This window comes from Pleurodeles waltl, chromosome 9, assembly GCF_031143425.1.
Source record: "Pleurodeles waltl isolate 20211129_DDA chromosome 9, aPleWal1.hap1.20221129, whole genome shotgun sequence".
NCBI classification, from domain to species: domain Eukaryota; kingdom Metazoa; phylum Chordata; class Amphibia; order Caudata; family Salamandridae; genus Pleurodeles; species Pleurodeles waltl.
This window is the reverse complement of record NC_090448.1, coordinates 70,544,650-70,561,191: the sequence shown is the minus strand read 5'-3', so window position 1 is coordinate 70,561,191 and position 16,542 is coordinate 70,544,650. Positions and strand designations below refer to the sequence as shown.

General features: G+C 41.3%; 1 protein-coding gene across 2 annotated transcripts in view; it reads left to right on the top strand.

Annotated features, from left to right (window-relative positions):
• The window catches only part of IRAK2 (interleukin 1 receptor associated kinase 2), a 277,952-nt gene that overhangs the window by 32,883 nt on the left and 228,527 nt on the right, over positions 1-16,542 (top strand). For both annotated transcript variants that reach the window (XM_069206326.1, XM_069206327.1), the window contains exon 2: positions 16,345-16,524. In XM_069206326.1, coding sequence (XP_069062427.1) covers positions 16,345-16,524 — 180 coding nt within the window. The remainder of the gene's footprint in view (positions 1-16,344; positions 16,525-16,542) is intronic.

Here is a 16,542-nt window from a genome sequence, read left to right as displayed (position 1 = left end):
CTCTTCTCAGATCAAGTGGCTTGGGTTCTGCGGAAACATCTTCATGCTCAGGTGGTCCGGACTATTGTAAACTACTTTACTTAGAAATTCCTGAGACCTCATTGAAAGCTCTGCAGTGAATTCACAACTTCGCAGTTAGAGTTGTATCAGGTGGTTGAAGAATGAACCTGTACCTCAAACTAGAATCAATCCACAATGGATTCCTCTTGGGCAAAGGGTCGCGTTTAAATCTTTGTGCTTGATGTACAGGATTTTTTATGGCACAGTGAAATCCCCACCTGTCTCTTGGCTCCAGCGCTTTCCTCCTCTCTGAAGCCTGGACTCCAAATCCCAATAGCTATTTGCATTATCTATTGTGAAGAAGACAAAGGTGCCTTGTCCTAGCTGGGACCTCAAGTTTGGAGTAATCTCCCTGTGGGATTAGATTGGCTCGTACACGTCTTTGAGAAAGGTGTTAATTACATTTTTATTTGCATTGTCCAGCAGATTTTAGGATCATTGCTGCTAATAGTCTATTCATCTTTAGTGTCAAGATACATATGTTTTGCTTTTAGCAAATTCCACCACCCACAGGACCCAACAAGTATTTCTCGGATTGTCCTGTGGTGAGTCACTTGGTCCTTGCTAGGGTCCGATGTATTACATGTACGACCTGCTCCTTTCACTAACCTCGTCTGTTCACCTGCTATAGGCTAGTATTGAAAACTTTATTTATTATTTAGCATTTTTAAGTAAACCAACATATTGCACAGCTCTCAAAAAGACATAACACTCCAATCATGTAAATGGGAAGACCCACAGGTATAAAAGATTGTGATAAAATGGACCACAGGTAGCCAGTTAGTTAATGACTTATACATCATAGAACATTGAATATAGAAGTTGCCTTCTGGCAATCAGCGAGGATGATTGTAGGCTTAGGGGCAACAGGATCGGACGAGTTCACAGGAGCTTAATTGCCATGCGGCCATCTTGGTCGCTGGTGTGGCTATGCCTCCAGCTATAGGAAGAGTAGATTTAAGTCCAGGTTAAAGATAGCCCACAGGAAGCCTTGGATTCGCACTGGACAAAGTGGCCACCTGAATGGAGGATTCTGAGTTGCTGGTGAGTGTATCTAAGAAGCTTGCCCATGTAATGCAACTGATCAGGACTGGCATTTTCTATCCGGAAACATCTGGCGCTTCATGTCCATTCTTGTACATTCGTTACTGAGAATTATGGGGACGCGATTTTGTATAGAAGCAGGTTATGGTAGTGCCATATGTGCAGAGCTTTTCTTGTTTCTTCCGAGGCTACCGCAAGTAATTCAGAAGGCTGCACTCCAGGAACTGAGATACCCCTCTTGTCAAGCAACTGAAGCTCTTTCTACACAAGTTGCATTGGTGACTGGTGTTTTTCTCTGGATAGTTGCACTTCATTCAACACACTCGAATAGTACAAAGGGAAAATAGCTGCAACCTCGTATAATCTGAATCTATGTATCTGATTATTATTCTAAGAGGGTTACACAGTTCCTTCGGAGGGTGTGAAGTTTCAAGTGCAGTGCACAAGTTCAGACATGCATTTTATCCATCGTGCTGTTTCCCACTTTTTTGGTCTTGCTACAATACCTGTTTTTCACTTGGCTTAACCCTCTGAAATGTTAACACCATGCCATCATGAATGCCTATAGGATTTACTGTAAAGCATGCTTGTTTTATATTGCTTGGGAGTGGCTTACTAATACAAAATGAAGAATGACAGCTGTGATGACGTTCTGTGGAAAGCCCCTGCTCAATAATGAGGCAGGCCTCTTCAGGTGGTGACACTAGAAAATACATCGCAGACCACACTTGTGAGTCACGAATACTAGGACAAAAGGATATTGTCATGTCTTTGTATGTGCTGCTATGCAAAGTGAGGGCACTTCAAGAGGATCACTTAGGATGCAACATAGCTACACTCCTCAAGGCAACTCTTCCTTTGTTGTACATCACCTACCTGACATTGTGATTGAGTGGCGTGTTATTTAGTTATTGTGGAAGTCCTTCCATCTGAACTCAATTACTAGTACAGGGTGTGTCCCTATCTGGACTAAAAAGTGCCGTTTTGTGCCTGTCCTGCACAGTGTATAATTTATTATGTGTCTATTATGTCTTGTTTGTTTAGACTGAGCTATGTGGCATAGCCTGTGTGCTTGTAGAACACATAATTAGATTAAGGTTACCAAGTATTTTCCATTTACCTTTTTATGTCAATTTGTATGGCGCATCTTATCACCGATGACGGTACCCAGACACTGGAGCACAAATTCTACTAAAACCCCTAAAACTTAAACTAGTAAATATCTTGGTGCACACCTGTAGTGAAATATGTGTTTTTGACCACTGACTTTGTGTGCCACCACTTTGCACCTGGATTAGCTGTCTAGTGTTCAACAATTGCAGACTACATTTTTGTATTCAGTTTAGCTGCCTATTGACATTATTATAGCGTTAGACACTGTCATATTAAATGTGCCTGTGTTTTTCCACATTGTAAACTGGGCTTATTTTCGTGTTCTTTCTCATAAGATAAGAATGTACTCCGATGGCAGGGAACAGATTTGTTCTGATTTAGCATCTTGGGACTGTGGCCAAATCTCAATGAGTTATTTTCAAAGCAGATCTAAACTAGCCAGCATGTTTTGAATTGCTAAATTAGTTTTTTTTCTCCAGAAAACCCTTCTCTGATTCTTTTTTTTTTTTTTTTTTTTAAATCTGTTTATTAAACTTAACTTGCAAACAGCAGTACATTTCTCTTGGATTGGTAAGAGAATGAACAGTTTCTCTTTGCATATATAATTACACATATTTGTAATTTCAATGCAATAGGGTTACATTTTAGTGTACTGACACACAACTTAACTTGGTACGATTTATAACAATAGGCATATCTTTAGGTTTACTTAAATATATTGTGTGGTGTTTTAAGTAAAAATGGCAACTTTCGGTTATGGAGGTACAAAAGATGTTTGTGCTTTACTTGCGTGTTATGCGAGTAGTGGTAAAGCGTGGACATCACTGACCAGTTGGTAGCAGTCACTACCGATTTCCATGTTCACCCCTGGGTGGAACTGCGTTTTTTGCCTACCTTTCTATTTTGGTTTAACGCGGAAGAGTCAGCAAATGTATTATAACAAGTATGATGTGGCCCTTATCATGATTGCTAGGTGTTCAATCGGGGGGCTTTTTGTTTGTGCCTCGCGGTTCAAAGGGGATACATATCATCCCTAGACTCTATTTTTACCACAAAGTGGTCCCAGTGTTCAGTCCCTTCTTGTGACTGGCCTCTGTGTTGCAGCTGTCTGAGTGTGTGGGCTTCTGCTAATGTGGAGCTGTGTAGATCTGTAAGCCAAGCAGAGTAGGGTGGGGCGTTAAGGGCCTTCCAGTGTGTGGCGATCAAGCGCTTGTAGGTTACAAACGCAAGGTCTATGAACCTGTGAGTATGTTTTTCATTCTTGTTCCTGTGGTGTATACCCAGCAAACAGGATTCAGGTGTAGGTGCGAGCGTTTAGTCTAGTATGTCTGTCTCGGTAATGCAGCACCAGCCGTTGCTTATTGTGTGGCAGTCCCACACCATATGGTAGAAATTAGCGGCAGGGGTAGCGCATCTAGGGCATTCTGGTTTAGTATTTGGGTATATTTTATTAATACGGGCCGGGGACAGGTATGCTTGGTGGATGTAGTTAAATTGTGTGTATCTCGGACGCATGTTGCGGGATACAGATTTAATCGTGATGAGGGCAGCCTCCCAGGATTTCTGGGTGATTGGCGTGGGAAGAACGGCATCCCAGCGGCTTTTGACCTGTGTCAGAGCGGGACAGGTATGTGCTAGGAGTATTTTATATAGTTTAGTGACGATGCCCTTTGTATTTCCTATAGTGAGTAATGAGGTAAGTAAAGGGGATTCGACAGGCTCGGTGAGGTTGCACCTCCATAGGTTTTGTAAAAGTATTCTAATGGCGTTGCATGTTAAGAAGGCCCCGGGTTGCATGATACCTGCAGACACATGTTCTGCAAAAGTGTTTGCCTTAGAACTCGAGAACAGATCGCCCGTGTTCAATGTTTTAGTTACTCGTATATCATGGTGAAAGGAGAGAGCTTGGACACCTGGTACCTGAGCCATTGGTATTAATGGTGAGTAAGGGGGGATTGGGGTTCTCCCCTGGACATATCTCCGCCAACAGTATCTGGCTGTGTCCAAGAGAGGTGTTTTATTAGGGGGGTCCGGACATAAGAGATGTCAGTATTGTTTGTAGTGTCGTTTAGGCTGTTAACGCTATGCCCTCTGGTGTGAGCGGTTCATTAAACCACGTGGTTACCCATTGAAGCTGGGCTGCCGCGTAGTACAATTCAAGATTTGGCATGCCGAGCCCGCCCTCTTCTTGTGGGTATTGTGTAATAGCTAGCACTACCCTGCGTCTGTCCCTGCCCCATAGCAGATCAGTTAGAAGGGAATGCAGTTTTCGAAAAAACGAGCGTGGCAGAGACAGCGGGAACGCTGTGAAGTAGTATAAAAATCTCAGTAATATTAACATTTTGGCTATGGCCATGCGGCCCATGGGTGATAATGGAAGTGAGCTCCAAAATGTCATGGACCCGCGAGTGGAGCGCAGCAGCCTGTCTAAGTTGCCCTCACGTAGGTCCGTCATGGAGTGGTATACCTGAACCCCTAAATATTTAAAAGTCTGAAATGCCCATTTCTCTGATTCTTTAAGATATAAAAAGATGGCCCTGCTCAGTAGCAGTGAAATTTCTGAGACCTCGGTCAGGATTAGACGTCAAATGCCTGACACCTGTCCTGTGAGGGTGGAGATCTTTCTTGCAGTTGAACGGGGTTATCTTCTTGCTGGCATGAGAAAGATGAAGCATCTGACCGGCCCTACGTGATGAATTTTTACTTCATTATTTGCTTTGCATTATCATAACTATATACATTTGCTGTGTACATTGCAGTTGAGAATTGTTTTTGGATATATTTTCCTTTCATTGCTGTGACTATTTTTAAACGTGTGCTTTTAACATGCTAACCTCCTTTTTAGGAACCTCATGGTGAAATAATAATAAATGTCTTCTTTGAACTGAGAGGTGCATTCCAGAGATTTTTGTCAGCTCGGTCATTAGTGAAAGCAAAGCAACACCTTGAGGGGCAGAGGTCCTAGTTGAACTTGAGGGGGTGACAACATTCTTGAGAACAAAGTAGGCCAGGCAGAGCTTCTAGTTGAACAGCCAGGTCTTAAGTTTCTTGTAGAACTTTAGAAGTGGAGTGGCAGTCCTGATGTTTTGAGGAAGTCTGTTCCAGTTCTTGGCAGCGATGGAGGAGAATGTGCGCCCTCCTGCCTTGCTTCTGCAGATGCAAGGAACTTGTGTGAGGGAGAGAGAGGTGGAGCGTAGCTCTCCAGAAGGATGGTAGAGTTTAAGTCAGCTGTTAAGTTATGCTCGACTTGAGTCCTGTGTGTGTTGATGCCTAGCTGTGTGTCCTGCTGCACATTGCCTATGTGTGTGGCTGTAACAAAGTTATTATTTTATTTTCACTTGCTTCTTTCTCAGCTTAATAGTTTCTTAGCCTAATGTGTCACTGAGCCACATAATCAAGATGAATGAATGAAGAAACTAACCTTTTATCATTAATGAAGGAGACAGACGATTCCTACTAATTACCCATATTGCCCCAAGGGCCTGCTGTGACATGTGAGAAATTCTATGAATAGTGTTAGTTGCTCCCTGTGGTTATGAGACCAATTGTTGGGGCCAGGGCTCAGCACCATTGACATAGGTTAAGCTCTTCCTGGAAACCTTGCTTTCAAGAGGAAGTGGTTCTATGCATGTCCTTTGCTTTCCTATCTGTCAGTAAGACATATTGATTCCTGATTGCTGTTCAGTATTAGCTATGAAAGCCATCGAGACAGCTGAAACATTTTAGCACCACTGCTTGTCTGTTGCACACTGGAAAGATGTTGATAGCAAGTTTAGGGTGCAGGAGTGATAGTGTAATAAAAGCATCATTTGTGCTCTGAATCAAGACGGAAGAGAAAGCAAAATGTGTGGAGAGGGACCTTTTTTGGGGGGGTAGAGTTGGAAGCACGCTTTGTCAGCAGGAGGCACAGAGTATTCAAGAAATTCCTACTTTCCTGGTCTTTGGGGTTCGTAATCCTAATTTAGACACAGTTTGTAATGTGATCAAATGGTAGTCAGTGGAAGGGTAAGGGTGACGGACAGAAGTAGGATCAAACATCTAGTCAGCAAACTGTTCCTTAAAATAATAATAATGAAAATAATTTGTATATACTTATTTTATCTCCTGACGCGCCTACCCTTTTCACTCTTGTTCCCCTGACCTCTACAATGTCTCCCAACCACCCCAATCTTTAATACGCAAGCAGAAAAAAATGCACATTGGGGCGAATGATTCTTACTGTATAACGAACGATACTTGGGTTGGAAAGAAAGTACAATATAACTGGTTGCTAGAAAGGTCGATGAAAGCAGCACTGGCAATAGAAAGATTACAGTATAACTTGTGATATATTTACTTTTGCTGAACTGAATAAAATAGGTTTACAAAAACATCTTTTATTGGTTAAATTAAACAATTTTTAAAAATAAGCACAGCAATAAATAACAGCAACAATTAAAAAACATAAATATAGGGTCCCTATTGATTTTTGTGTACATACAGTTCACGGTTCATTCCGCATGAAATGCTCAGAGCGTATAAATCAAATTAATCTTTTATGCTCGAGACACAAATATTGCCTTCTCTTAATGCTTATTTGAATCGAGTCAATAACCCTTCAAATAAATTCGTAAGTTTGAAATATTTGTACCTTAGATCCCCAAGATGCTTAGACAGGAGGGTGATTTGCCAATGTCTTGATGGTCTGTCAAAAAATGTACCTAATGTCCCATTGAGTTGAGCATGTTCTCTAGTTAAATGAGCAGTAACAGATTCTTACCAATATTATGCTCTAAATCTTTGTTAAATGTTCCTCTTATAGCTTTCCCATTCATCCTCCAAACACTAGAGTGATAAGGATTTAGGAGCTGATTTATAGGTCAGTGGTTGGGATATACCATTCAACATATCACAAATGCATTAGATTGTATGGCACTTGTAAAAAGGCGGACAGGATTTTCATCAAGTTTGTGATGGAGTAACCTGTTCGCAGAGCTCTAAACCATGCCCTAAACCTTACAGGCACACCGAGTACAGCTTTACCTCCCTTCCATCATGGAGTTCCAGGAGCCTCGCTAGTCTGCTAAAGGGAGTTGCATGAAACATAGCCTAATACATTTGTGATGTGTGACTTTTTAGACTGTTGTACGCTGGAAAAGTGAGACTCTGGAATAAGGTCCAAATACGAGTTGGAGTTGTTGGGAAGAACTAAAGACAACAAAACTACTGAAGTCCACCTCTGTCATGAAGGAATTCTCTTTGACTTATTTGCAGCCACTTTTCTAGCTTTAGAAGGGCTACGGTAAAATCTATTGTTGTAACCACACTATCTTGGTGTAGCTAGGTCAACCTGAGCTTTTTCACTGGCTGTGTCACAAAATTCCACTCAGAAAGAGCGAAGGATACCAATATTTTTTGTGCTGCTATAGGGCCTTTCATGAGACAGGTGGCTGTTTTTGTGGCTCTGTTCAATAAGACTTTTTTGGCATACCGAACCTACAGGTTGAAGCGACCAGAGGAAAAGCAGGTTACCTCAAGAAGTATCAAAATGGCTTCTTTAACAAGCTCTGGAACTAGATGCCATAAGACAAACGAGCCAGATGGACGAGGAGGAACATTAGAGGCTTTCAGGGGTAAGATGTATTTTCCCTCATTAGCCATGGTGAGCTAAAATTGCCAAGTTCTTTAATCTAGGCCTCCTAGGGAAGCATTTAGGAGAGCACAGCAGCTAGGTACATGAATGAGAACGTTTGTAAAATGCACTACTACAATGAGTTGTAGCTAGGAACTCATTTTAGGAGCAAGTAGCAAATATAAATTACTGTATTTTAGAGTAAAGTTATCTCAGACGGTAAGACAAAAAAAGAAGATAGGAGGTGTAAAAATAGACATTTTTAAAAAAACGTACCTCTTCCCGTCGGCGCCTCCTGCTGCCTCACTCCTCTTCGACTGGTGTCCCAGCATTCCCTGGGACACTAGCACAGGCTCCCTAGCAATCCGGGTGCTGCTTTCATGCTAATGCTATCATGAAAGCAGCGTCAGGATTGGTCTGAGCAGCTTGGACTGCTACATAGACACTGCACTGGGGTCTGTGCAGTTTCTCCAGCCCAGTTGCTCAACACACCCGGGTTGGAGAAACCTAAGTGCGCATAAGAGGGACGGCCATCACACATGCACACTTGATGCACTCTCGCCTCCTCCCACCTCCGCCCAGCCTACCCCGACCTTCACATGCTGAGCCAGCAGCTGAAAGATAAAATGATGAAGAAATATGGTTTTATCTTTCAGCTCCTGGCTCAGCCAGGGGAGAGACGCTCCTTTGCCATTGCGAAGGGGCCACCCCTGATGAAGCAGTTGTCCTTGGTAAAGAAATTTGGGGGGGAAAGTAGGTGGCCCAAAGGAAAAGGGAAGGTCCCTTAAGGCTTAAAGAACAGTGTGCTGGCCTAAACATAACACAACACTATCCTGTGTTTAGACCCTAAGAAAGGTTTCTTTAGTTCAGACGAGGAATGAGGGAGAGCTAGGACTATGGAAAGGGCAACAAAAATAATAAGTAAAAGTTCCAACTTGAATAAAAAGTTAAAGAGAAAGCAGCTGATTGCAGGAGCAACAACAAAGGGAGTTGTTGTTATGTGCTCACCCAATGTCTCTTATTCAAAAATCTTCAGTATTGTAATACCACTGTGTTCCTTGTTACTATGTTGGCTGGTGTTGGGAGTGACAATTACAGGAAATTCCTATAATGCGAGCCTCAAAAGGCCTCAGATCCTGGTATAAAACTGCCATTCAGAGTCGTGTCTGCCAAAATCTTTACCAACCACTTTACAGAACAATGTTTATTTATGTTTTGGGTTGATAAGGTTTACATTGTAATATGCATTCCTGCCTTATGTATGCAAGTCTGAGTAAGAAACTTGTTATGGTTCCACTAGTCCATTTCCCATAATAACAACCTTCCTTCATTATGCATTTCTTCGGGTTCAGCTTCTCATACCAGTCCAGCGCTGGGACTTGTATTAGATTTCACAGTACTGGACTGGTCATCCTTCTGCTTCCCCCTTATTGTTTGAGTCTATCAAGAATGTGCAGACCTATGAAGCATAGAGATTGGGTAGCCTTACTCCCCCAATAATAGAGGAGTGGAAATGTGGTATGATTGGTGTATGACGGCAGAGAAACAGTATGTACCAGCGGAGGCTGTCCACAATATGGGGAGCATGGGTGAATTACAGTGGACTCAAATAAGTGGAAAACTATGGGATCAGATTTGCTACATCAAAATATAATTGAATGTTTATTCGTGCATAATAATGAATGAAGAGTATTTTGCCCTAAGTGTCCTATTACTAATAAGTTAATATGTTTAGCTGGAGATGGTAAGATGTATCCTCATGTTCACAGCTATTAATGGTCAATCACAATTACTAATCGAAGGACTTGTACTTGTTCTATAGTTCTTACTGACTGGCTGTTAAGTAAATGTTATTTTTGTTAGGGGAGATTTGAAGCACAATTCAATAATTCACAATTCAATAAAAGGTCTAAAAAAAAAAAAGAGGAACCTCGTCAGACCCCACTGTTTTGCTTGTGGCTAAGCAACTCGTGATCCAATTAAAATCGCTGATAGCTGCAGGCCTGCTGTTGATCACAAGCTTTACCTGTTCTTTTTTTTTTTCTTTAAACACTTTTATTTTATTAGCATTTTCAAAAGAAATGATATTCCATACAATATGAACAGTAGCAAACATCTTGTGGGAGTACACAATCATCAGTTTGAGATGGAGGTCATGTTACATGCATTTTCATCTTATTTAATTAGCTTGAGTAAGGCCTCCCCTCCCATCACAACGAAATGTTTAGGTTAGCGGAAGATTTTATTTTAGATTGAATTCAGGAGGATTGCTGAAGGTTTATGACAGGCGCAATGGCTGCAGTGCCTAATACAACAGTTTTGAAGAGTCTATTCAGTGTCCTATAAAACGTATTTTGGAACTTAAAGGTGGCAGTCTGTGGATTTGATGTATGTAAATGAGTGGGAAGAGAAAACGTTTTCTCAATCACTATACTCTTGGACAATACAAAAGATAAAACAGCATGGCATCATCCATTAGGATAGTATCCCTGAATGTTATGGGATACAAGTCTCCATGATGTAGCTTCAACTAGTACTAGAATGTTTGTACACCCTAATGTTGTTTTTTTCCCCAAGTGTTGAGCTCCAGGTTGTGAGTTGGAATCTGCTGGCGCCATTCGAGGATCACCACAGGGCTGTTATTTCATCTGGCTTCTTCATGAGACATTTTGACCACAATGTGCTTCATGGATGGAAGAGCAACTGGCGATTTTTTCCAAGATTAAATACCTAGTTAAGATGAAAATTGTGTCAGGTGTTTGACTGGAGTTGGAGAATGGGTAAAGACAAGATCGCAGTCATGTTGCCCGGTACCAGAGAGGTGGTTGGTGTACAGAAGCTAAAGCTGGCGATGAGGTGTGTAGTGGCATGATGCTTATCTCTGATAACTGTATACTCGGCTTGAATGGAAACAGGAGAGAAGTGGTTAGGATCCGACAACGAGGAAGGAACACCAGTGATTATTGGGTGGTTCCCTACTAGGTACAAGAAGTAGTAGTCACTACCCCCAGGCGTATGGAGGATGAACTGTGTTCGGGGACTGTCAAAGGGTGCGATGTTATCTTTGTTGGTTGAGTGATTATGGGTGTAGTTGATAGTCTTATGTATGCTTGATAAGTACCTACATTTTTGCTACAGAGGTGTGGAGACCTTAACCTGTTAGCTGTTTGAAAACAATATCCAAGAGTAAAGTGGATTAACATTTGTATTGCAAATCACAAGAGATAATCGACAATCCTCTTCTATTCTGTGCACTGCACTCCTTGTAGATAAGTTCTAACCTCTGATAGTTTATGTAAAACACAAAGAGGGCACACACCAATTAGACACTACTTGAATTATTTGGTTGTTTGCCAATGGCCTCCCATCTAAGGCTACTCATGTTTATGATGATTTAGGTGCTTATAAGGGATCCTGTCCTTTGCAAGAACATCCAGAGAATACCTCACGGGAGACAAAATGTGAAATAGCTAAACCAGTTTTTAGACTCGAGGTTATGACTTGAATGCAGACTAATGAATCACAGAAGAGATTACTAGAATAGGCGTAGCATGGTAATGCCATTAGAATAGAAAGAGTATATGATTCAGACGGGGAGTTGCTCAGGGCAGAAGATAGGTAGCAATCTGACTTGTACATCTGCAGCAAAGGAATTGCATGTCATCAAGAAGGAATTGAAACAGGCCATTGAAGTTGCTCTTACAGATCTGCAGACACTCTAGCAAGCCATACTCAAATGGTATACCTGCATTAAGGCTCTGATACCGTCACTGACCACTTTCTGGAGTTTTCGAGGAAGACTTAGTCTGAATCATATACTGGGGTCAAAATGTTGACATTTCCTAGCCTTGATCATCCATTCACTGTTGCAGTATCCAAGATCCTGAACTGATATGTGTCCGGATACCAGGTAATATTTGTCCTTGTGATCAATGTTAACTGTTTATAATTATTTGTGCATTCAGCGGTTTCCATAACCATTTCACTTGCACTGTGTCTGTACTAGTCTGGCAAAGTATGGTTGGAGATAATTTAGGAGTTTTTAATTGTTTGGCTTATAAAGGTGGATGGGATGATACAATAATTGTTTCTGGATTTATAATGTGTTATTTTAACTTTTATATCTTTCACAGTTTTTCATTGCACTTTAGGAACACACCAGTACACAGTTTATAAAATATCAAATTACTACTAAAGGAGGGTGTAAGAAGAGGTGACCTGCTGGTTAGTTTGCTGCCCACCTTTAGTAGTTTGACTTGTGCCTCGTCAACAGCTGTCATATTGGAGGAGGCCGTTGACAGTCTAGTTGTATAATATCGCAATCCTCATGGCACTATATGGAGCAGTTGTCTCCAAACTTTTTAATGCCGGGACCCCCAGTTGAAAAATAAAAATCATTGCCCCCACAGAATTTTTCACAATTATTTTATAAAGATGGCAATGTTTAAATATGTCTAGACCTATTTAAACATTGCAGTTAAGTACTGTTACCTTTATAAAAATGCAAAACATGCTTCTGCTTAAAACAAAGGCCTGTTATCTGTGTAATGCTTCTTTTGGTGACAGTCTGGTGCCCCGCTGGGATCACTTAAGGCCCCCTTGGTGGGGCCCGCCCCCCAGTTTGAAGACCTCTGATATAGAGGCAGGAGCTGTGTATCTGCCCCAAAGGCAAGCCAATCTGCTCCCATCACCATCCTAGAAGTGCTGACACGCTGCCCGTTTCACATCCAAAATCTGATATCCATGTGAAGGATTGGTAAAATTAAAGAACATAAAGGAACTGTCAAATGAAAGGAGTGAATATTGTAAATATCAGAACAGCAAAACCCCTCTCATACAATGATGTAAGGTAATGCTTTTAAACTGTTGATCACTCAACAAACATAAAGGTGAAACTGCCTTTCTCCTTGACACTGAAAATTTTATATTTTAGGTCCTACTGAAACGTGTCTAAAAAACTAATCCGGCCCAGATTAATATAAACCAATTCTGGCTGGATATAATATAACTAGAATAGCGCAACCAGTATGGACGGTGGTGTAGCTGTGATCTATATGGCATCTCTGCCAGTCAAACAAACGGAACTAATGATGTTGGCACTAGCAGAAACACTTCTCTCTATAACAAATATTGCTCAAAATATCCCATGGACCTGTTTACTACTATACCGCTCTTCAGGATATTTTGTGGATTTTACTTCAGCTCTAGCTGATTAAATCACATCTAACTCTCTTAAATCAAACAAGTTATGTGTACTGGGAGAGTTTAATATAAGATGGAATGTCAAAAGTAGCCACAAGACATTAAACTGACACCACTATTGGCCTTAAATGTGGTGCTGTAAGTGACATCTCCCACATGTCACACTATTGATCTTATTACTATAAATTAAACAATATCTGTTGAATCATATGTAAAAATAGTCTGGGCAGATCATTATGGAAGTCCGTTTAATATAAAAATACCCAACCAGAAAAGGGGATGCTTGAAAGAAATGCTAAGAACGGCTCGATCAAAGTAAAAAAAGAATGGCAAGTCCTGTTTTAAATGAAGTCCTCAAAAGAACCCTGAAACATTCATAACACTTACAAAGAAAGTTGTTCAACTAATTTGGCGAGGAAGGCACTAGGTGATATTGCAGCAGTAACCACTAAAAAAATCCTGAGAAGTCCTCCATCCGCCCCCTGGTATTCCTGTGAGGTGATGGTGAAAAGTCTTCGCAAACAATTTGAAAGGGCCTGGAGAGCAACAGGATCAGAGAACAGCAAATCTGCTTATCATAGGAATTTAAAGTGTATTAGAAGCTAGGCAAATGAACAAAACAAACCTACTTCGCTAGAAAAATCTAGACTGCGGAGAATTCAGATAGGGAGTGTTTAATTTTATGCGTTTTCTTATTTTTTTGCACATACCGAGCTCCCAGCTCAGACATTTTATGATTCCCTTCCTTTACTTTTTAAAGAAATGACAGATTAAAATTAGCTCCAATTTTAAATTAAGTAAGGATTAAGGATATGAAAGCACACACAATTGAATTTGGCTTCAGTGCTGACAGATTTTGATTTATTACAATATGAGGTAGTTCATACATTCATGCTGACACTCAGATCTGACTCACCACTGGATTTATGCCTGGCTTCGCCGCCATTAGAGCGCTACAATGTCTGCTTGTAAACCAAGGAGTGCTTTTAAAAACAGCCTTTGTGATTCACCGACCTCATCAGGTTTGATGTACCTCATGACTTCAAACCAGTCCAGTGACTATTTCGAAGAAGCCAAAGCGATATGCTCCAAGGAAGATGCTAAGGTCGGAAGAAGCCCCATTTCTAACTATTTCCTATTTTAATCTGACAAGGAAGGGGGCAGAACTTTCTCTCTTCCGGCTCCCAAGCTGTGGAATAACCACCCTGTTACTCTCGGGGCAGAAAAAAAATCTCTGAAACTTTCAAAACTGCTGAAAACATGTCTGTTCCAGCAGACATCACTTATTTTCAGTTATAGAAGCGCCAGGACGCCCTTGCAGGGTACTCAAGTTTTGCACTTTAGAAATACTTCAGAATCATTATTAGCATTATGCTTGTTGCCCCAATACACTTTATATGAAACGTATATTTGACCAAGGCATGCCTGTCCTACGTTTTCACCTGTTCTTCTCTCTTGTGCACAATAATGGTGTCTGCAACCATCTTATATTTTATTGAATCTGAGTTCAGAGGTGGTGTCCCCATTCTGTAATCGGAATTTAGTAGCATCTGCCCACATCTATGTTGAAGTAATCATACCCACAAAGAAAAGGTATAGCAGCAACTTAATCCCTGACAATGGCACACTTGGAATGTCTCCGCTGTGATCTCTTCTATGGCTGCCTGTAACTCCTCCCCGTTCTCCATGGTCCTCTCTGTGCTCTTTAATTTTCCATCTCTTCTGACAAATAGTTTTCTTTTCTTACACCATTGTTGTGTATATAGGACTTTATTACTACCAATCTACCTTTTTTGTTTTGGGAAAAGCCCTTGCACTAGTTCATTCAGTCACCGTTTCAGGCGATGCCCTACTTAAGTCATGAGTGCATTCTCCTTGTTGGTTCATCTCTGTTGATTGAATAAATTACATCAACTGTCTGTAGCACTTTTTTAGGTCAAGCATAGCAGCACGCAAGCGCTGCTTTTCTGACGTGTTGGTATGTATCTGGGCTTTTAACAACACCCACCCTTCACTACCATTAGTTCGTGGGCTCACCCTTCAAAAATCATTTGTCATCATTGGTAAATGGTTTATGTTTGTCCCTCCTTGGGCAGCTTTGTTACCGCATTGGCCATCGACCCTTATACATGGATAATTGCACTTTCGCCGATAAGTTTGACTGCGAGCAAACTTCTTTTTCCTTTTGTGTGTCTCTTCACGCTGATGCTTGTGGTGGCCATGGCGCTTTGAACCGGCTCGCTTATGTGAAACTGTTTTACTTTTAATTTTCAGTTTGTGGCAAGAAAAGTCCCATTAGGAGTTTACAACGCTAATAGCTCTAACTCGAGCAAATGCGAGACCCATTGCATATGCTTGTCTTTTATGCATCTTCCCGTGAACTATTTGTTCGGTGACCCTCTTCATAACTGCTGCTCCCTAAATCTGCCATCCTCGGCAGCCTCTCCCCCCTTTGATTTTGGCTGAAGCTTGCCCCTTCGCTAATAATGTTCCCCGTTCTTTCCTAAAATCATACTTGCCCAAAATACACGTTTGATGCGAGCTGCGTTGGAGATCATAATTCGTATGTTTCCTTTGTGTATGTGGTTAGTGAATTCACTTCTCTTATCTTCTTGCAGTTGTGGTCATATCCTTTCTGCTTTGGTGGAAAGTGCAAGTGGTTGCCCATCACGCTGCGCGTGCGTGTGTGTGTGTGTGTGTGTGTGTGTGTGTGTGTGTGTGTGTGCGCGCGCGCGCAAACGAACGTGCAGATCTCTAAACATTGTCTGTGCTCTTCTTTGTTTAGAGCGTTGCTGTCTTCTTCCTTCACTTTTCTCTACACTACCCGTGCCTTTTGAGCAGGGCCTTCCAGTGAGCAACTCGACATTTTTAGTTCTCTTGGGGCATACTTTGAATGGTAGATATTATCTTTGGATTGGTGATTGAATGGGCTGCAGTCGATGAGCCCAGTAGTGGAATATGTGTGGTGTTTTCTGGCAAAAACCACTTGATGGCTGGAAATAAACAAATAAGGCTCACGGCTTCATACCGCAGCAGCTATTGGCTACACATTTCAATGCAATGTTTGTGCTATGTTTTTTAAAATGTACTGCATGCTTTAAAAGTTTAAAAGAAACAATGTAGCGGTGTGTGTTGCTACAGCAAGAACGTTCCAAGTTATTTTGTGAAAGGAGAGTGATTTAATCAGCAAGTAACTAATAGAATAAAAAAATGTCTAAAACAAAAGTTTGGATATGGTTTTTGCATTCTGTGTGAAAGCGTACGTATTTAGCATTTTAGATTGGTGAACCATTATTTTGTTTTTATTTTTTTAGCATCCCATGTGATTTCTGATCAGATGGAGCTGAGGAGAATAAAATCCATGGAGAAGACAGGGGTCAGCATCACAAGGGAGCTGATGTGGTGGTGGGGTCAGAGGTCAACGACCGTGGTGGAGCTGCTTGTCCTGCTCCAGAAGTTAGAGCTTTATAGAGCCCGAGATGTGATTCTGAACTGTGAGTATGCAAGTGTGT